This window comes from Cynoglossus semilaevis, chromosome 20 (genome assembly GCF_000523025.1).
Source record: "Cynoglossus semilaevis isolate Cse_v1.0 chromosome 20, Cse_v1.0, whole genome shotgun sequence".
Taxonomy (NCBI): Eukaryota; Metazoa; Chordata; class Actinopteri; order Pleuronectiformes; family Cynoglossidae; genus Cynoglossus; species Cynoglossus semilaevis.
Window position 1 is genome coordinate 14,733,756 of NC_024326.1, and position 20,425 is coordinate 14,754,180.

Sequence of the window (20,425 nt, forward strand, 5' to 3'; positions counted from 1 at the left end):
TTTTCTTGTTTCCTTTGCCGTGGATGGGGCCGGCGGCCGCCTCGGGCGGCCTGGGTGGAATGTTCACGTTGATCTGATCTGTGGCCGCAGCTGCGTCATCCAGAGAATGTCAGAGTCTCTGAAGGTGTGGTGGACGTTGGTGGAGGAAACTGCTGAGAAGGATGAAGGTGGAGTTTTATCATCGCTGAACTCAATGACACGGAGCAGGGTCCAAATGGGTGCGGTCACATGTCACAGTGCCGGGGGCGGAGCTGTACATTAAGTCTCACATTAGCATCTATTAAAACAGGAAGTGCCGTGGTGAATTTCAAAGATACAGGCGTGATTTGGTCAGGGTCAACTGAGTCTGATAATCCACTCAGAAAATGAATATTCAAATGAGCGTCTTGTGTTCACGCTTGTAATATCAAGTTATATCTGAAGCAGCATTTACATAAAATTGATTATTTTTTTAAAGTTTTTCTGCTCACGTTACCACGGTTACAGCTGCAGTATTTCAGGAGTAGGATTCAAAGTGTGAAGAATCCAAACTAACCCTCATCTCAGAATGATCTGGAATCTGACCAACGAAAAAAGGTTTCTCAACATTTGATAGAAACATATTTAATATAAATGATCTATGATATGTCTGTTAAACCTCCGTCCTGACAGTGATTGGTCCAAACTGTAGAAGTGGATGGAGCGCAGGTCCATCATCAGGTGAAGAGCCGTTCTCTTCAGGGATTTAAAACTTCATCTTCAACCATTAGAATCTGTGTCAAATTAAAAGCTTCTGCCAGGAAGTTTTTATAAAATCCTGAGATCTTGAGTCGATGATCTGTGTGGAGAAGAGTTTCCTGACCAGAGGGATGTCATTGTGTTGTTTTCTAACTGGGATTCAAACTGAGTTTTTTTTGTATTTATTTCTTGCTGTTGACAACGGACTTGTCATCACGTCTCCCCCAGGACTCTCTGACAGTCTGGACCCGGCAGCCTGTGTTTGAAATCCTGACATTTCATTTATGACACGGCCGTTGTTCCCGCTAAGTCGCTGCGTTCGCCTCTCAGCGCCCGCTCTTTTGTTTTAAGCACCTGGGCAGGAGTTCAGCCGTCTCGGCGCTCACCTCCATTGTGGACCAACAATAGCCGCGGCGGCGAGCTTCCAGCTCCTGTGGTCCTGATGGAGTGGTCCGCGGCTCGGCCTGTGTTTATCATTCCCCGTGCAGCTCCAGAGTGAGGAGACATTAGCCTGGTCTTATCAATGTCAGCCACACAGGGCTGAGGGCGGAGAGAGGCGCCTCCTGGTGGGGGTAAAGGATGGAGGGGGGGGTCCAGGCTGAGTCTTCATTTGGATGTTGAAGTAACAGTGACTTCATGGCACAATAGCTGCACATTCACCGGTGGATTATTCATCAGACTGGAAGCAGCAGAACAGGTGGACAATCAGGCCAAAGGTCAAAAGGTCACAGGATCTAATTGGCCAGAAAACAGATTTTCTTTTTCCCGTGGAATGATTGACCTTCACGCCGTCTGCGATCCAAACCTGCAGCGCCGGCATTATTTAAACCACATCAACATTTCATTGGATTAGAGGTGGAACAGGAGGGTGGGGGCCGGGCACGGGTCGCTGCTGCAGCCAGAACTGACTCACTTCACTCACATTTATTAATGTGGTCACAACGTGGTCCACTTCAGAACTGGGATGAACAGGAGCAGGATCTGCTGTTAGCGACCCCTAGTGGAGCTGCACTGCCACCCCCCCCCTCCCTCCCCCTCTTTCTCTGTCTCTCACACTAACCCTCTGTCTTCTGGGTCCTGCCTCAGGGCCACCCACCAGAACTGCCCACAGGAGCTTCAGTCCAATCACAGAGTCCGGGCCGGACCACAGCCCGTGTGGGTCTGATCCCGACATGTTATTTCACACAGGCCTGCTCCATCAGAGCTGGGATGACCAGCCTGGCACGGCTGAGGGGGTGGGCAGCGACGGGTTTAAAAAGATAACACACACATTCACACACATTCACAGGTCTGTGTCACAGAGCAGCTGGTGTTTGGAGGTTTCAAATCTTTAAAAGCAATCTGAATTTTTCATCGGGGTAATCCTGAGGCCTGTCACTGAGCTTAGGCCCTGAAATGCATCTGCAGGCAGACGGAGAGATATTGAATACATTGCTTATGCATTTCTCAAAGACCAGAGCTCTCTCTCTCTCTCTCTCGTTCTCCTGGTCCGATGCTCCGCAGCAGACCGAGTGTGATATCAGAGGCCAGAGAGCAGCAGAGGACGCAGAAAGTTTCTGCATCAATAAAAAGAATATTTATCCTTTTTAGACTTTGCAATTGCCCACAGGCATGAGGTTGTTGCTGATAACAGAAATCCATCACCGGGGCTTTGAACCAACCTCACATCAAACATCTAACGCTATCTGATTGTGAGTAATTCAAGCATTCACATAAAAAACTTTGTTTGTGATTTTGTTCTGTAATCTGTCTTTGGAAATGTCGCCTAACGTTTCCCTTCATCATCTCTGAAAAGAAACAGGTGTTTTAGAATCACAGGAACAAAAAAAGACATTTCTCAAATTTCTGTGTGTGTGAACTGTTCGACGTGAGGTAAAGACATCACTGAGACAAACAACGTCGGCACAGATTGTTGCAGAAATGATCAAATAAATTAGGCTGTTCAGCTGACAGCTCACAGAACGTCCTGTCCACTCGTCTCTCTGTTACCGATGTCCATGATAATTAACTGTCACAACAGAGTTTGAAGTTAACTCTGTGGCATTAGTTAGTAATAGTTGGTCGAGCCATAAAATGTCATATTCACATGAAAAGATCTTTCCTTTTTAAAACAATAACAAAAATACTTAAGAGAATGAAATCCCATTATCTTAATTAACTACAGACAGACCAATCAGAATTAAGGAGTATCTACAGGACAGAAACACAAAAAATATGGATTCATAATAACGTACTCATATTCATTCATCACCAGTTGTACCACATCCCAGCCGATAGGGGTCGGGCCTCATTTTCTTAGTCTCATAGGAAACAGGAAATGAAATGAAACGTGACATTTTGCCGGAAGTAAATAAACCCCATTCCCGCGTAGTTGAATCTCACAAACGGACACAGACGAAATGGACGAGCTTTATTTGGACAATATTGACGAATATGTGAACGACCACGATAAAATAGTGAGGAAACGCTTTCACAATGATGGGAGATTTAGATCGTTGAAACCGAGGCTCCTCCGATACGTTAGCTGCTAAATTACGTTGATAACACGGACTATCCTTTCACTACAACAAATACACAATAATATATGTAACAATATGTTTCTGTTCTTGTAAATGTTCCTGGCCTTGACGAAAAGATTGCATTCGTTTTGGCCTCGGAATGATCGTCGTAGTGTTGACTGTGTTATAACCAACACATTGTGATTTAATGGTGTTTTAAGCCAAAATGTTTTGTCGGAAAAGTAGGCAGAAACTATTTGTGTAGACAGTTAATTCATGTATTATTTTTTAACTGAAGTCAGACATTAACAGTATTGTTCTGTTTTTATTAGGTCACTTACAAATGGCTGAGTCTGACACTCGGAGTTCATGTGAACACAGCCAAACAGTGAGTGTTTGTCCAACTCTTTATGGGCTCTCGTTAAAAAAGGGAAACGAAATAAGCAACATAACTTACTAAATAATAAGGTTTTTTTTTCTTTGATTGTGTTTTCTGTGTAATACTACGTCTGCTGCCCTCATCTTCAGAATGCTGTACCACTACCTGGACCACAAGAGAAAGGAGAGTTCTGCCCAGCTCCACGCCACCTACCTCGTGTCAGGGAAGTTCGTGGACAAAGGCCAGACGGTGAGTTTGATTCTTCAGCGTTTGCACATAAGAATCCGGTGTTTGCTGCCTGAGTTTTGACGCTGCGTTTGTTCCCCAGAGCCACCTGGTGTCAGTAGTTAGAGAAGACCAACTGGAAGGTATGAAGAGTCCCTCTGTCTGTCCATGTAGGAAGTGTGAGCTCAGCTGACTTCCTGTTACTTCTCAGATTGTAAAGCCAGGATGAGCTTGATTGTCAGCGTGCACGTCTACAGTGTCCAGAAGGCCTTACTCAGAGACAGCAGCCCCCTCTACAGTGTGGACTATGATGCAGTTAGAGACCACCTTCAGAGCTGTGCCAAGTACTGCCTGTGGATTCTGCTCGTTGTCTCCTAATGTTTCTACCTCGTTCTACGCACATAAAAGTGTACCTTTCTCTTCTTCTGCAGATACAGTGCAATCCGCTGCACCAGTGCGGTTCCTCTGTCGTCTGTGGAGCTTCAACAGGCCAGAGAACGTCAGCCTGCTCCCACACCAGAGCCTGTGGTGAAAGTGCCCTCTGTGAATGGAGAAGCAAGTCATCCATCTAAACCGTCCACCAAATCGCAAAAAGGCATCATGGGAATGTTTTCAAATAAAGCAGCTCCCAAACACCAGGACAGTGTCACTGAGGTTAAACTGGAGCAGAAGGAAGTGGTTAAACCTGAGGTACGGTTTCACCAGCTGCTCTTTGTTCCTTTAGCCCAGAGATAGAAGTGAATTATGTATTTTTGTATATGTTTTCAGGTTGAGCCTCCTAAAAGCAAGGCAGCTGCTAAAGTCAGTCCAGCACTGAACTTCTTTGGGAATCAAAAGACCAGTGAGAAACATTTCACTTCCTTCACGTAGCATCAGTTTTTTTTTTCTGTTGGTAAAATTCATCTTGGATTTTTTTTTTGTTCAACGTCAGAGAAACCAAACAAAAGTGATAAAGCAGATGAAAGTCTTCAGTCATCGAGCAGATTAGAGCAGCAGCAGCATCAGAGTTCACCGCCGGAGAAGAAACCAGAAGCTGCAGCAGAAGAGTCGACTAAAGGCAGCAAGAAAGAGTCCAGGAGGTTTTTATGATGCAGTCATCACAAAAACAAAACAAACCTGTCAATGCTGCAGCTGTGAAAACCTTTCATTAACAGTCGAATCCTTCATTTTTGTTTTCAAGCAAAACCAAGAGAACTGTAGACTCCGACAGTGAGGAGGAAAAAATGGACAAGAAAAAGAGACGAAGGATAAAGAAACCAGAACCAGACAGCAGCGATGAAGACAGTGAGAAGTTCTTCATCATTGCATTTGTGACTTAATTAATATTTTGTTGAGATTTTTAACACTTTTAAGTTCACATTTACCACACAGTAGTCACATGTTGTTATTTAGACACACTGTTGGGAACTTCCAGGATGGCATTCCCAGTACAAATCAACTGATTGATGCACATTTTCTGTTCATTTGTGCAGTTATTCCAGATTCTCCACAGCCAATGCAGACAAAGGAACCGGAACCAGAACCTTCACCTCCACCTCCAAGTCCACCACAGAAAGAACCAGAACCTTCACCTCCACCTCCACCTCCAAGTCCACCACAGAATTCACCTTCACCTCCAACTCCACCTCAGAAAGAGTTTGAATCTGTTTCACATTCACATGTAGGTGTTTAACCTAATTTTTCATTATTATTATTATTAATTCTTTTTAATTTATTTTTACTGTAAGTACTTTTTTTTTTAATTGGCTGACTCTGTATTTTGTCCCAACAGTCAGTTCCTGGTGGAACTAAGATCAGGAAGCGGAGGCGAGTCCTGAAACCCAAGACTTTTGTGGATGATGAAGGCTGCATCGGTGAGCGGGAAACTTATCCTTTAAATGTTGAGATTTGTCGTCTAAAATCAGGAGCTGAGTGCACAGGAAGAAACGTAATCACTGAAGTATTAAGATATAAATATGTAGATGAGAAAGAGAAGGACTGACAACTCTGTGTTCATGCTGGTGATAAACATAAAGGTCACATTTAATGATGTTGACAGGTGTGGTTGCCATGCAGTAATTTGTAAATACTACTGTTAGCTGCAGGGGTTGATGTAGTAACAAACCTTTATTATTGACATGTTGTTTACCATAACTGCCCGAAAGCTGTGGGTTCAAAAACTGTCTCTGCGTGAAAAGATCTGTGGCACAAACAAAAACATTCAAATGAAAAATGATGTAGCTTCTGCCAACGCCCGCCTCGCCCGCACCCTAACAGTGCCACGCCCTCTACTTTGTCAACCACATCCCGGATTTTACCAGACAGCTGATCTAACCACGAAGAGTAAAATGAAACTTCTGCCACTACAAAATAAAATAAAATACAAGGGTTAGATAGAAGTGGGATCAGATTTGGTAAATGTTTTTCTACAATTTTCTAAAGCAGTTTTTTTTACCATTTGTTAGTTTGGTTTTAACAGACAGAAATCTATGTAAGTTTAAATTTAAAAAAGATAAGTTTTTCCACTGTACACCTGGTGTGTGCCACGACCCAGTGGTTGGGAACCACTGCTCTACATAGACGTGGAATCCCAAGAATATTTCACCGACTGTGGTTCCTGTGTTTCCAGTGACGGAGAAAGTCTACGAGAGTGAGTCGTACTCTGAGGCGGAAGACGAGGCTCCCGTCAAACAAGCTCCGACCAAATGTTCCACGGCAAAACTCCACGCGGCCGGTAACAACAAGGAGGAGGAGAAGAAAAGCCAGAAGAAGACTTCTGCAAACACAAACAAAGGAACTAAGCAGGCGTCCATTATGGGATTCTTCCAGAAGAAATAAGAGAAGATGGTGTTGGACTGTTTCTTACCTGTTACACCTGGAACTGTTTTTTTTTTCTATTTTGAAACTTGTTTTTAGCAACCGAAAATGTGAATATGTAATAAAAGTGTCTGGAGAATGAATGTCTGCTGTCTGTCACTGATCAGAACCGTTTGGTCCCCGAGGGCTGCCGTAGACACATGACCTGTCCAGGTGAAGGTCATTGAAGGTCTGGACCAGCTGTCAGTGGTCCTTTAGCCCCAGAATTCATATAAATCATCATTACATCTTGATTTTCTCCATTTATTTTGTACTTCAAACATTTACATCTTTTCTCCATTTATTTTGTACTTCAAACATAAAGTTATGTTAATAAACACTACTTCCACATGCAATAAAAGGTAAAAATACAGTGGGAACTTCAGTGTGTAGTCACCACACCGTGGTCTACAGGTGATCCTGATTGGTCACATCCAGTGTCCTCAGTTCCACTGTCACCTCCTCGCTCTCTTTCATTTTTTCATTTTTGGACCGACAGGCTGGAGCTTCCGCAGGACGATAGAGGGTAGTCTAAAACAGGAAACAAGTTAGTGTCCTAGACCACTTCCTGGGTCTAGATTTGTACCTTGATAGTCGATGACTGTGGAGTTCCTCAAGGATCTGTGCTGGGTCGCCTTCAACATCCCCTGAACTGTTTAAATCATCTCCTCCTTGTTATATTTCTCACCTGTACAAAAGTTCCTGGAGTCACAAACATCTGTCCTGCTGCCCACAGTGGCACCATGAGGACAGAGGACAGAGTCATGGTCCACCCCAGTGCATTGGCCCAGTCAGGATAGACGTACGAGTCGTTGATCTTTAGGTGTTGATAATCGACCAGGTACAAAACAAAGGAAATCTGTCAAGAAGAAGACAACAGACGACGGCATCTGTTTATTTGTACCGTCTTTGTATTGCAGTCAGGTGGAGAAATGTTTCCAGTGCTAGGTCTTACCAGAGACAGCAGAGGGATGATGTATTTCCAGCAAACTTTAAAGAAAGCACACGGCATCTGTCCGGTCATGTCCTTAATAATGTTGGAGAAGCGGTCGCCACCTGGTGGACGTTCCAAAGTGCGCCGTTAGCTGTTATGTAACATAAACACATTCTCCAGAAGTTTGACGGTTTTTGTTTCTACACACCAAAAATCCAGGCCATAGCTACACACTGGCACACAGCCATGAAATCCTGACATGCCCTGGTACAGCCGTAATAATCAATCAGCTGGAACACGTAGATTCCTCCCTGCAACGACAGCAAAATAAAGATGAAATCTGAGGGAGTGAAAGTGTCCCTACGTTTCTTTGACTTTCTGTTCTTCACCTCAGTGACGAGGGTGAGATGAAGGAAAAAGAACGATGTGCAGATCACAAGGACGAAGATCTCGTGTCGTCCCGCTGCGTGGAACAGCCGTGGAAACAGGTCGCTCACGGAGGTGATGACACTCTCCACTGTCACGAACTGGAAGTAGCAATAGAGTGAGTTTCACAGTAATCATTCCAGGCTTTATTTCATTGTGTTTGATGGAGCAGCATCCTCTCACATGTGTGTCAACAGTCAAAAGAATGAGCATGAGGAAGAAGCAGACGGTCCAGAGCTGCGGGACCGGCATCATGGCTGTCGCCTGAGGGTAAGCAATGAAGGCCAACCCCGGACCTGTCCAGTGTGGTTGAACAAACACAGAACCAGTGACGTTCTCAAATTTAACTCCTGTAAATGTTTAGCCTTGGTTGTAGTACCTGACTCCGCCACACTGTCTACGCTCACGCCCTGTTTCTGAGCCATGAATCCAAGAACAGAGAAGACCACGAACCCGGCAATAAAACTGGTCCCGCTGTTCAACAGACACAGCCAGAAACAGTCTCTGGAGGACAAAGACAGACACAGAGATTCTGTTGGTTTTCACTTTCATATGAAAAGGAATTTTCTTATGAAAATTCCGTCACTGCTGCGTTTACCGTGGTTTCATGGCCACAGGTCACACAACCGCACTGGCTTCAAGCAACATTCCAGAACATTCTGACACAGTTCCTTGAGGCACATTTCTGTCCATGGGTGTGTGACCTGTTATTATCTGATCAGGTATGTTGTCAAAGTCCTACCATCTTTCATTACACATTTCAAATCTTTTATTTTTGGCTCAGGATCAAGTGGCTCCGTTTTTCAGTTTCAGTTCATTTCAAATTCAACAAATTGGATTAAATTAGTGAAAGGTTTTTTGAACCGTCGGAGCTCTTTCACTCACTTGTAACAGTTGTTGTTGTATTCACAGTAGCTGCCCAGGACGTTCAGCGTTCCTATGGTCAGGCTGTAGGAGAAAAATATTTGAGATCCTGCTTCTATCCAGACCTGTAACATCAGAGACCAGATGTTCAAACACCTGTTCATCTGCAGGGTTTTTGTTGTAGTCGTCGCTCATGAACCCCGTCTGTAGATTTCTACTGATAGTAAAATAAATCATGTGTCTGTGTCTAACTACTGACCTCAAGGTTGGCCAGCTTCTCCACCTCTGGATACAGGTAGTAGGCGACTCCGTCCCACGCTCCTGGTAGAGTCAGGCCTCTGATGAGGAGGATCAACAGCATCACGTATGGGAACGTGGCCGTGAAGTAGGCTACCTACACAAAGACAGGGATTTGAAATAGTGCGGTATTTAAAGCCCTGCGTCCACCGAATGATCTGGTTGGTGAAACACAACAGTAACAGGAACCGGTTCTGGAGGCTATCTTGACCTTGCCAGATGATCGGACGCCTTTCCAAATGCTGAAGTAGCAGCAGACCCAGCTGACCAGAAGACAGAGAGCCAGCTCCCATCGAACGCTGCCGAGCTCTTCGATACCTGCAGACATGCCCAGAGCCCGTCGTCTGGTCAAAGGTGACAAAGACAAGAAACATTTGATGAACATGTTCAGACTTTTATCTGGAGAACATCGGAGCAACTGATGGAGGAGGAGGAGATCTGGGCTGTGGTGCCACAGAAGAAGACGACGATGAGGTGATTTAACACTGAGACTCACTCCCAGAATTCAGTTGCAGCAGAGCTGGTGTTGTTCAGACTCACGGTCAGATTGGTGGAATTGTAGGGCTCCAGACCGACACAGTTCTCTGTATCAGGGACAAAGAGTTAAAGCGTGACATCGTTCACTGTCAACACCGTCGAACACCTGGCACTGAAATCTATATCTCCTGACTCCACCTGTGTTCCAGGTGTTGCCACAGTTGGCCCACGGAAGCTCCGACTGGAAGGAGCAGACCAGGTAGAAGAGCGCCCACACCTGGACTAGGACATAGCTGAAGTCAAAAACCTTCATCATGAAGTATCCATATCCAATTCCTAAAATAAAGAAGGAACATTTTATTTTCATTGAATCTCCAGTCTGGTGGCATTTAAATCCAAAAATAAAGTTGCTTTCATGGCGTTGTTCGTCAGCATCCTGGCAGAGAAGCTTGAGTTAAGAAGAGCTCTGAATTCAGTGGGTTTTTTTTGTTTTATTTTTTACTTCATGACCCAAAGATACAGTACATTTATTCAGTTACCAAAGTGTTGAACTGTTGAAAATAACCCTAAAATTCAAGCATAGCCTGTAGGCTAAAATAAAACCAAATTAAAGGATTTCATTTTTTACAGGCTAAGATGTTTTTTTTTTCGACACTGTGTGAACGGGAAAATTGCAACTATATCTTAAATATCACTTTAAGGCTTGGTGGACTAGCATAAACACTTTCCACTGACCTTGTGCCAGAGGACACAGCTTCCTCCAGGAGGTGATGAATCCTTCCTGGGTGTACTGACCCATCGCAGTCTCCAGCAGGAACAGAGGAATCCCGACCACCACGGCAAACAGACAGTATGGAACCAGAAACGCTCCTGGACACAGAGAGATGTGTTGTCAGGGACACAGAGCTGTGGTTGAAGAACAGAAAATTCAGGTGTAATTCCTTCACCTCCACCGTTCTTGTAGCAGAGATAAGGAAACCTCCACACGTTCCCCAGACCGACCACATTCCCTGCGACCACCAGGAGATACTCAGTTTTACTGGACCACTGTCCTCTGTCTCCACCTCGTTTTTGGTTTTCTTTTTTCCTGATTTCCCTGTTCATCTTGTGTCGTGTCACTGAGGGAGCTCACGTCCTCTGCTGAGTGGAAGACAATGTGCCTGAGCTCTGACTCGATACACCTGTTGTACCTGACAAATACCTTGATGCTTTGCATTGTTACTAATGAAGAAACACAGGCGACCAATCAGGACTTGTCTCTAGTCTAACTACTTGTCTGCGCCAAGACAGAAAATATGTTCATGTATATCATGGGCTGCAGTGTTACTGCAAAGAGCCACATGATCTACATGAGCACACATGAACTTCCGTCCCTTTAAAAACACAAAAAGAAAACTCTTCCACTCTTCCTTCTAAAACTTCCTGTAGACATCTTTTCATCGTGCAAATTGGGTTTTCTCTCAGTGTCTCCACAGCTTGTACTGAGGTCAGCCTCAGCTCAGCTGTCCCTTCCCAAAGTCTGGACTGAGCCTCTGTGTTGACTTTTTAGAAAAATGTTTCACGTTGAAAGTAGATAAGCCAAAATTTTAACATTAGGAACAAATCGAAACAAAGTTGTTGAACAGGTTATTCCTCAAACTGTGGAGGCTTTGTGGTTAAGGTGGCAGACTGGGTTTGGAAAGTTCCTGGTTCAAGTCCACCGGCTGCCAAGTTACCACTGAACTACTCTGCTGCTCCTTGGGGACTTAAAGCTGCCCTCTGTTCACTTTGGTGATGGGTGCGCTGTGTCACAATGACAAATAGTTCACTTTCTTTTCCTTGAACTGCAAAAAATACCACACAGCCTGAGCATCGACATTAATCAACTAACAGTATGAGAGAAGAATCCAGCAGTTTGACGGGGTTTGGTTGGAATCCACCAAAGACCAGTTCTGTAGTCTGGGCTTTATACATGGTAGTGTTTCCATGGTTACAGAACAGTGCCACCTACTATATATAGATTGCTTTTTCTGCACAGGCTCTTTACTTGTTAACTCCATTAACATGAATCTCGTTCTTTGGGGGGGGGGTGTGGGGGGGATCAACCACCATCAGACAGTGATTCTCAGATTGCTGGACTTTAAGACTGCAGTCTGGAGGCCATCAGCAGCAGAGTCAGCCACGTCAGTCATCATCCACCACCTGTTGGAGGCCTGAGACACCAACTCCAGACATCAGTCACAACATGGGGGGCACATGACCCCACCTCAGATTGTTAAGCAAAGTGAAAGTCATTTTTTAACAATAAGACAAAATCCTTTATTTGAATTAAAATCCTACGGTATGATTTAAGACTCTGACTCAGAGTTTAGCTGCTTCACTCTGACAGGACCTGTTCTACTGCACATAAATTAGGAACTCCACAAACTGCACTTGTTTGATGGGATAGAAACTGAACAAAGAACATTTTAAAACTGAGAAGTAGTGGTGACAGATGATACATGCAGCTCTTACACAAGTCATTGTCCGTTCAAAAGTGTCCGTTCAAAGTGTATAACCAATGAAACATCTGAGTTCATGTGGTCACTGTTGTTGTTGTCATCAGACCCACATCCGTCGCCCCCTCCTGTTCATTGCTGGACCTGACCGGTTCTTTAGCAGGACGACAAAGGGTCTTCCAACGCTGAAGGGAAAACCAAAGATGGAGGTTATGACAACACCTTCACTTGAATAACACTATACACAGAGTTGAATCAGAGACTCGTCTACACACTGACCTGGACCAAGGTTCCTGGTGTCACGCACATCTGTCCAACAGCCCACAGTGGAACCATGAGAACAGAGGAGAGGGTCATCATCAACCCCACAGTATGGGCCCAGTCAGGGTAGACGTACCACTTGTTAAACTTCAGTTGTGTGTAGTCCACCAGGTAGAGGATCAAGGAAGTCTGTCAGGAGTCAAATAAAAAAAAAAAAAAACTTTAAATGCAGCTGTTTGTTTTTACTAAATGAAGCAGCACAGTATGACAAACCAAGCTCACCAGCGCCAACATAGATATAATGTATTTCCAGCACACGCTGAAGAAGATGGAGGGTCTGTGTCCCGTCATGTCTTCAATGATGTTAACAATTCGATCACAACCTGAAACAAAAATGTGAAGTTCTGGTGTTGTTTTCAAGCCCTGTAACCAGTCAAGTCAGATTATGATTATGCTGTGTTTGAGGTACACAGCAGTGGCTATTTATACAGTATATATAAATATATATATATAAACATATGTATAGTTGTGTATTTTCTCACCAAAGCACCAGGCCAGAGCCAGAGACTCTGATAAAACCATGAAGTAGTGACAGACCCTGGTACAGCCGTAATAATCCACCAGCTGAAAGATGTAGAGTCCTCCCTACAACAGAAAAAAAAGGTTTTTAAAGTTGTGTACAAAGGAGAATTGTTTCATGAAAACCTGTTTTTGCTCACCTCAGTGACCAGCAGCAGGTGTAAGAGGAAGAAGAGCGAACAGACGACCAGAACAAAGAGCTCAGACCTCTTTGGACCGCGCAAGTGTTCAGGAAACACGTCTGTGACTGAGGCTATGAAGCACTTGACTGTCACAAACTGGAAACCAGTTAAAGAAAAAAAAAAATAGAGTTCAGATTGCAGAATCAACTAGTTTTCAGAAACCAAATACACCCCAAAAAGTCTTGTAAAATTAAAAAAAATAATTTAACGTTGGGGCCAGTAATGACCATAGATGTGAATGTTAGTGTAAATACTAGTGTGAATGGTTGTTTTTTTTCCCCTCTATCTGACAGAATGGAAAACAACTAGCGCCCAAAGAGGGTGTAACTATCTGACCAAGCAGTGTGGCCCACATGTGCTCGTGCATTACAAACTTGGGTTGTCTCATCCACACACACTGGATTGGATTTTTACTGCAGAAAGATTTACATGCGTGTCAATACTGAGGAAGAAGAGCATCAGGAAGAAGCAGACGCTCCAGAACTGAGGCAAAGGCATCATAGCTGTGGCCTCAGGATAAACAATGAAGGCCAAGCCTGGACCTGGGAGTCACAGCACGGTGTTTGATTAGTATCATTAGTTTTTTAACAAGATAAAACTGCTTGTCATCTTCCTTTCAAATATTGACTTTTACCTGAGTCAGCTACATTGTCAACAGTGACTCCCTGCTTGTGAGCCATGAATCCAAGAACAGAGAAAACGACAAAACCTGCAAAGAAACTGGTCCCACTGTTCAACAGACACAGCCAGAAGCAGTCTCTGTGGAGGATATTATGATCATTTATACATTGAATGAATAGAACATGTGTGACATGAGGATTTTCTCACCCACTGATGGCCAACATTAGCTGAGATAACCCTTACAGGATCTATTTAAGATTTAAAGGCAACATTGGTCACTTTCTTCTGTGACAACTAAATTTCCTGCTGCTTCTGTAACTCAACACTGTGAAATATTTGACGAAGATGAATGTTTAATTTATTTGTGTATGATTTACTATTTAACAGATGAAAACCCCTCCTCGTTACTAACCTGTAACAGTTGTTTCTGTGCTTGTTAAAACTGCCTAAAACCAGTAAGGTTCCTGAGGCCAAACTGTTGGAGAAGATGATTTGAGATCCTGCTTCTATCCAGACCTGCCATGTCATAAAAATATGAAATTAATAATTAAAAACAAAACAAACAAATGCACTCTTGTAAAAGATCTTTTATACACTTTGCTTTTATAATTTTGCTCTGGGTATAAAACAGAACAGGTGTCACATGCATGTTTAACAAAACACACTCATAGTCCGTATCATTCTAATATACCTCAAAATTAGCCAAACGATTAAAATCTGGGTACAAGTAAAAAGAGATTCCATCCCAAGCTCCAGGTAAAGTCAGTCCTCTGATTAGCAGGACCAGGAGCATCAGGTAGGGGAAGGTGGCCGTGACGTACGCTACCTAAAGGATAAAGACAAATAAAATCAGCATTGTTGGTGAAACGTTTTACATGCAATTGTGTTAATTTTCTATGTTTATCACTCACTTTTCCTGAAGACTTGATACCTTTCCAGATACAGAAGTAACAACAGACCCAGGAGACCAACAGAGACAAGCTCAGATCCCATCTCACACTGCCCAACTGGTCAATACCTCCAGATAGGCCCAAAACCCTGCGTCTGAGCGGAGAGGTTATGGATTGATTATTTATGCATTGTCATTGCATGATAACATTCGTCAGATTAGTACAGGGAGGATTTTTTAGAGTAACGTATTTATTTAAATTGCCGTCCTTGAAGTTAAGTTACAAGTCAGACAAAAAATATATATTTGTATTGAATTGCATATCAGCAATGGTACACCATTTAGGCCAGAATGGCCTTCTCTGATGGCCTAAAGTAAATTATTTTGTAATATTTATTATTTATAAAACAATAGAGTATTCTTGGGTGGGGGTGGGGGGTTATTATTATTATTCTCGTTCCCATCTTTTTTCTTGGTCGCGCTGCTTCTGTTGAGTGAACATTCTCTTCTCAAAGCGAATTAAAACATTAATGATAGCCGATAGAATAGTTGTATATTATTGATGCGTTTTGATGTACAGTTTGTCGCAACTGCGCGATAATTATCGTGCCCTGATATTTGGGAATCATGACATTCCGATATTAAAACGACTAGCCCCGATAATATACAATGCGTATTTCGTCAGCATCGCGGTGTGGGTAGTTTTTGTTTTTAAATCAGGCGCTCCGGGCACTCCCTTTCATACCTTGAAGACCTAAAGGGCCTGAAGTGAGGGCTGCGTTCAAGCGGCATCGGTGGAGTCGTAAAGAAATCTGACTGAAAACAACTCGGTCAAATTTTTGGTAGTCGGTGACTTCACTTGATATTAACGTCTTATCCACCGTATTTTACCCATTATCCACTTTGTTACACATAAACCATATAAATATGAACATAAAAAGGTCTGAACAATTACTCGTAAACCGGGCATGGGAACTTTCGTCATTACGCGAACGCAGCACAAGGTTTCATAGAAGACGGTTCCACGAGTGTTGGTTGACAGTAACTTGCGTCACTGCACTATTTATATAGTTTATTTGTGAAATGCACTGTTTATTGCACTATTTATTTTTTCTTTTTATTTGTGTTATGTTTTTAATTATTTTATTTATTTTTCATCAAGATGTAAAGTATGTGAGTACAAGAGGCCTTACATTTTTATATCAATAAGTAATGCACTTTAGTCAAGTAGGGATTAAAGGCTTCAGATTAGACATTAGCACACTAAGATTATGCTTATAAAGGAATAAAATTAGACTCACTCCCAAAACTCAGTAGAAGCAGAAGTTGTTCTGTTCCACATTGCAGTCAGATTTGCAGTGGAGTTTGTTGACGGAAGACTGATGCAGTTGACTGTGACAGAAAAACACAAAAAAAGGAGTGACAATAACAGAACAGAAATATTTATAAAAGGTAAAAAGAGCACTTTTTGACAAAAACGGCAAACATTTTATAGAACTTCACTAGTCCATAGTTGCCAGATTTCAGTTTGACGGTTTTACATGTACCTGTATTCCAGGTGTTGTCGCAATTGGCCCAGGGCAGCTGAGATGAGAATGAAAAACCCAAATAGACCAGAGACCAGACTTGGATCATGACAAAGATAAAGTCATACAGTTTAATCACTGCATGTCCATATCCTATTCCTAAAATACAAGTAAACAAATCTAGGATTAGGATTAATTTATTCCTTTAGTTATTCATTTAAAGCCACCTTATCCCATCATTCCAGGTTATTAAGTAAAACTAAATTTAAAACATTCAAAACTGGACGATGCAATCACCAACACATTTTTAAAAATCCAGAAAGTCATTCAAATAGCATGACAAATCTTTCTGTTTTCAAATATAAAGCTAATGTCCTTGCTGACCTTGTGCCAGAGGACACAGCTTCTTCCAGCAGGTGACGAATCCTTCCTGGGTGTACTGACCCATCGCAGTCTCCAGCAGGAACAGAGGAAGCCCGACCACCACGGCAAACAGACAGTATGGAACCAGAAAAGCTCCTGAATGTAAGGATGTAGGTTGTGGTTGTCACGTGTGGGCAACTACATGGCAAGAAGCAGGCAGAACCCAAATGCAGTACTGGAGAGACTCTTTCTGGTGCAGATAGTTTTATTAACAAAGTCCAAATTAACCAAACACAAAGAACTACCAGGCATGGAATTCTCTTTGTAACACAGAACAGGAGGAAACACAGAATCGGAAACTCACGAACAGCCTGACAGAACGAACTGAACGATGATCAAACAAGGACAGAGTGAGGGAGAGGGGTATATATACACACAGGGAGCACCAGGTGACACAAGTGAAGCTAATTATCAACAGGTGAGTGTGATCAGACAGATTACCCCACAAAGCAGACAACAGGGAAAGGAAACAGACAGACATGACAGTGGTAAACATCTCATGGCATGTATTCAGTAATATTCTTCAGACTTCATTGAACAAATGTCAGATAAATAATAAAATGACTCACCTCCACCGTTCTTGTAGCAGAGATAAGGAAACCTCCACACGTTGCCCAAACCCACCACATTACCTGCGACCACCAGGAGATACTCAGTTTTACTGGACCACTGTCCCCTGTCTTCAACCATCGTCTTATAATTGTCTCTCCCTGCTGCTTTGTCTATCAATGTGTTAGACATATATTAATCCTGTCCTGGATCTGGTTAGATTTAAACCAAGAGGAAGGAAGGCGTGGTTCATATTTGATTCAGTCATCTAGTGACAACATCCAATGAGAAACTATGCACAGTTACCTCGGGCAAAGAACAACCATGCAGAATCATACATTTCAACAAACAATGCTGGGGACATAATACTTCAAATAAGTATAGATAAGTGGAAATACTGGAAATACAGACAGCAGCCTTTAAACAAACACACTGAGCACACTGCATAAGTGGAAATACTGGAAATACCTTTAAACAAACACACTGAGCACACTGAGACCCCAGCTGGCTTCACTATGGGGCATGATGTTGATGTCAAAGGTCAAAGTAAAAGTTGACCTTGAACTTGGCCTGAATTTACCAGTACCAGGTTTTTCACCTGTGTACTTGCCAACACCTAGTACTAATACTGATAGCTCAATGAACTGTGTGTGTGAGTGAACATCTTGTGGTGACTTGGTGAGGTGCCCTCCTTCCTGCCTGCCTTGACCCTTTTGGCCTTTCTGGCTGTGTCTTTTGAACAGTGGGAGCAGTTTGTTTGCATGCTTCTTTGTCTTTGTTCTTGGTCTCATGGCTCGAAAACCTTTGACAGAGTTACGAAGTCAGGTTAATGTTGAACATCTTCACTGACATGAAATACAAGACAGTATACTCACACACACCTGCTGTCTTCTTCTACGTTTATTTAATGACCGTATAAGACTAAATGTAGCTTTAATCACTGTCTCATCTGTAATGTCTTATCATTTTATACTTCTCTAGGTCAGTGTTTTAAAGATTATCTAAGGAAAAGAGAAAAACAGGATTGACTTATAGCTGTTATGTCAACCTCAGGAAATATGTTGTGTTTTGCATCATCTCTATTGATCCATGTGTATATGTCAAATAATTGTTGATCGATAAAAAATGCTAATAATTATGTTTATTCTCAGTTGTGTAAAAGGCAGGATCAGGTTTAAGGAAATGTCTCAGAAGAACAAGCCCCTGAAGGCTGTGATCTCAAGTGTGAACAAACTATACTTTTGGCTGCCAGTCATGATGGTTTTGTATAGACATTACTGCAGGAGTGGTTTATTCATATTCAAACATCAATTCAGTTCACATCTTGACTCGATCTAAAGATGAGGAAGGTTAGAGGATCAACAGAGGGCAATAACACTAATGCAGTGGTTGAAGACAGAGGACAGTGGTCCAGTAAAACTGAGTATCTCCTGGTGGTCGCAGGTAATGTGGTGGGTTTGGGCAACGTGTGGAGGTTTCCATATCTCTGCTACAAGAACGGTGGAGGTGAGTATCATTAATAATTTAACTGAAGAACTACAGTATGACAACCAGAGATCAAGGTGGAGTTAAAATATTAGATTAAGTTATGGTGACGTTTTTAGAATTTGTGTTACATTTATTTTGTCCAGGAGCTTTTCTGGTTCCATACTGTCTGTTGGCCGTGGTGGTCGGGATTCCTCTGTTCCTGCTGGAGACTGCGATGGGTCAGTACACCCAGGAAGGATTCGTCACCTGCTGGAGGAAGCTGTGTCCTCTGGCACAAGGTCAGTGGGCATATTGTGTCTATTCTGTTAAGTTACGAAATTACGAGAAAAACAGTGAAATATTCATTCTGAATAACTCTGTCATAGTTAAGTTAAGAAAAACAATTAAATATTCATTCTGAATAACTCTGTCATTGTAACTACAGTATTACCTAAGTCTAAATGTATTTTTGTATTTGTGTTTTCATCTTGGATTTTTAATCTAGGAATAGGATATGGATATTTTATGATCAAATGTTTTGACCTCTGCTACATCATCATCCAAGCCTGGACTCTGGTCTACCTGGGGTTTTCATTCTCTCCTTCACTGCCCTGGTCCAACTGTAACAACAGCTGGAATACAGGTGTGGATATATTTTCTGAAAAAGTTGTAACAAAAAACATGTCTATGGAAGAAGTATGTACAGAATTTACCATAAACCTAACATAACATAAACCTGTACTTTACGATCCTCCACCTGCACATTGACACTTGATGATGACTAACGGTGATAGGTGATTCTCTTATCTTTGAGGAGTAAAACATTTTGTACTCTGGCCTTTAAATGACCTTTTGTTCGACACAATAGACAATAACAATGTAAACATCTCCACTAAATCATTTATTGTGTGTTTTTTCCATCAGTCAGCTGTGTCAGTCTTCCTTCAACAAATGTGTCTGTCACAGTGATGTTGAACAGCAGCACCCCGGCTTCAGTAGAGTTCTGGGAGTAAGTCACATTTCATTTCCTTCATTGATTAAATGTTTCTATCGTGTGGCCAGTGCTCTGTGTTGACCTTCTTTGTCAAACGTCTTTGGTCAGGCGTAGGGTTTTAGGAATCTCTGGAGGTATTGACCAGTTGGGCAGTGTGAGATGGGATCTGACCTTGTCTCTCCTGGTCTCCTGGGTCTGTTGTTACTTCTCTATCTGGAAAGGTGTGCAGTCTTCAGGAAAGGTGAGTGGTAATTGTTATTATGGGGGAAAGACTGCACCCATTATTATTCTATCATTGAAGTACAACATGATTTAAAGACAGCATACTTCCCTTCAGGTAGCGTACGTCACGACCACCTTCCCCTACCTGATGCTCCTGATTCTGCTCATCAGGGGGCTGACTTTACCTGGAGCTTGGGACGGAATCACTTTTTACCTGTATCCAGATTTAAATCGTTTGGCAGATCTTGAGGTGTTTTCTTTTGTTTTATTTTACCATGGTACCTGATTGTTAGACCAAGGCAGTGGTTGCTAGGCGGATAACGGTTGGTTCTGGAGGGCAAATTAATTTAGATTTCAGTTTATTTTATTTTTGCCACAGTGGTGGGAATGCATTAATCTGTAATTTTAAATCCTCTTTGTTTAATAAGAATATAATATACATATAATATATAATATATTAATAATATATATAATATATTATGTAATAAAGTTCAGGAGGGATTTGAAGCAGAAGCTGTGATTGTGATGTCAGGAGACTCAACAATCGTCCTATCTACGACAGGGGGAACTGCAGTGAATCTTT

General features: G+C 42.5%; 4 protein-coding genes across 9 annotated transcripts in view; 2 read left to right on the top strand and 2 right to left on the bottom strand.

Annotated features, from left to right (window-relative positions):
- Window positions 1-3,028: 3,028 nt before the first annotated feature.
- pold3 (polymerase (DNA-directed), delta 3, accessory subunit) lies at window positions 3,029-6,758 on the top strand. 2 transcript variants are annotated; one of them, XM_008335019.3, is made up of 13 exons: window positions 3,029-3,173; window positions 3,548-3,603; window positions 3,744-3,843; window positions 3,923-3,962; window positions 4,031-4,163; window positions 4,251-4,509; window positions 4,588-4,660; window positions 4,751-4,898; window positions 5,000-5,103; window positions 5,292-5,368; window positions 5,447-5,479; window positions 5,591-5,672; window positions 6,428-6,758. In XM_008335019.3, exons 1-13 carry the CDS (start codon window positions 3,117-3,119, stop codon window positions 6,634-6,636), a joined length of 1,371 nt encoding a protein of 456 aa, XP_008333241.1. In that variant the 5' UTR covers window positions 3,029-3,116; the 3' UTR covers window positions 6,637-6,758. The 2 variants fall into 2 exon arrangements, with proteins under 2 accessions (XP_008333241.1, XP_016897645.1); XM_017042156.2 differs by having other exon boundaries at window positions 5,292-5,360; window positions 5,439-5,479.
- A 430-nt stretch (window positions 6,759-7,188) lies between these two features.
- LOC103396797 (sodium- and chloride-dependent GABA transporter 3-like) lies at window positions 7,189-12,282 on the bottom strand. 2 transcript variants are annotated; one of them, XM_008335020.2, is made up of 14 exons: window positions 12,146-12,282; window positions 10,600-10,792; window positions 10,388-10,522; window positions 9,851-9,988; window positions 9,672-9,759; window positions 9,387-9,519; window positions 9,138-9,272; window positions 8,900-9,003; window positions 8,394-8,518; window positions 8,198-8,310; window positions 7,978-8,115; window positions 7,797-7,899; window positions 7,610-7,710; window positions 7,189-7,513 (listed from the first exon to the last, which is right to left on the bottom strand). In XM_008335020.2, exons 2-14 carry the CDS (start codon window positions 10,754-10,756, stop codon window positions 7,316-7,318), a joined length of 1,668 nt encoding a protein of 555 aa, XP_008333242.1. In that variant the 5' UTR covers window positions 10,757-10,792; window positions 12,146-12,282; the 3' UTR covers window positions 7,189-7,315. The 2 variants fall into 2 exon arrangements, with proteins under 2 accessions (XP_008333242.1, XP_024908315.1); XM_025052547.1 differs by having other exon boundaries at window positions 10,600-10,789; window positions 12,146-12,280.
- On the bottom strand, window positions 11,926-17,357 carry LOC103396798 (sodium- and chloride-dependent betaine transporter-like). Of its 4 annotated transcripts, none has more exons than XM_008335021.3 (14): window positions 17,180-17,357; window positions 16,572-16,706; window positions 16,209-16,346; window positions 15,963-16,053; window positions 14,684-14,816; window positions 14,464-14,598; window positions 14,185-14,288; window positions 13,786-13,910; window positions 13,581-13,693; window positions 13,110-13,247; window positions 12,933-13,035; window positions 12,673-12,773; window positions 12,409-12,579; window positions 11,926-12,314 (listed from the first exon to the last, which is right to left on the bottom strand). In XM_008335021.3, the coding sequence occupies exons 1-14, from the start codon at window positions 17,349-17,351 to the stop codon at window positions 12,207-12,209; spliced, it is 1,767 nt and encodes a 588-aa protein (XP_008333243.1). In that variant the 5' UTR covers window positions 17,352-17,357; the 3' UTR covers window positions 11,926-12,206. The 4 variants fall into 4 exon arrangements, with proteins under 4 accessions (XP_008333243.1, XP_024908314.1, XP_024908312.1 ...); XM_025052546.1 differs by having other exon boundaries at window positions 16,572-16,796; window positions 17,180-17,356; XM_025052544.1 differs by having other exon boundaries at window positions 16,572-16,800; window positions 17,180-17,356.
- Window positions 17,358-18,103: 746 nt separating this feature from the next.
- LOC103396819 (sodium- and chloride-dependent betaine transporter-like) overlaps window positions 18,104-20,425 on the top strand; it is a 4,192-nt gene continuing 1,870 nt past the window's right edge. The window contains exons 1-6 of the mRNA XM_025052548.1: window positions 18,104-18,665; window positions 18,791-18,925; window positions 19,132-19,269; window positions 19,551-19,635; window positions 19,729-19,861; window positions 19,958-20,092. Of these exons, the coding sequence (XP_024908316.1) occupies window positions 18,500-18,665; window positions 18,791-18,925; window positions 19,132-19,269; window positions 19,551-19,635; window positions 19,729-19,861; window positions 19,958-20,092 (792 nt within the window). The 5' untranslated portion in view covers window positions 18,104-18,499. The remainder of the gene's footprint in view (window positions 18,666-18,790; window positions 18,926-19,131; window positions 19,270-19,550; window positions 19,636-19,728; window positions 19,862-19,957; window positions 20,093-20,425) is intronic.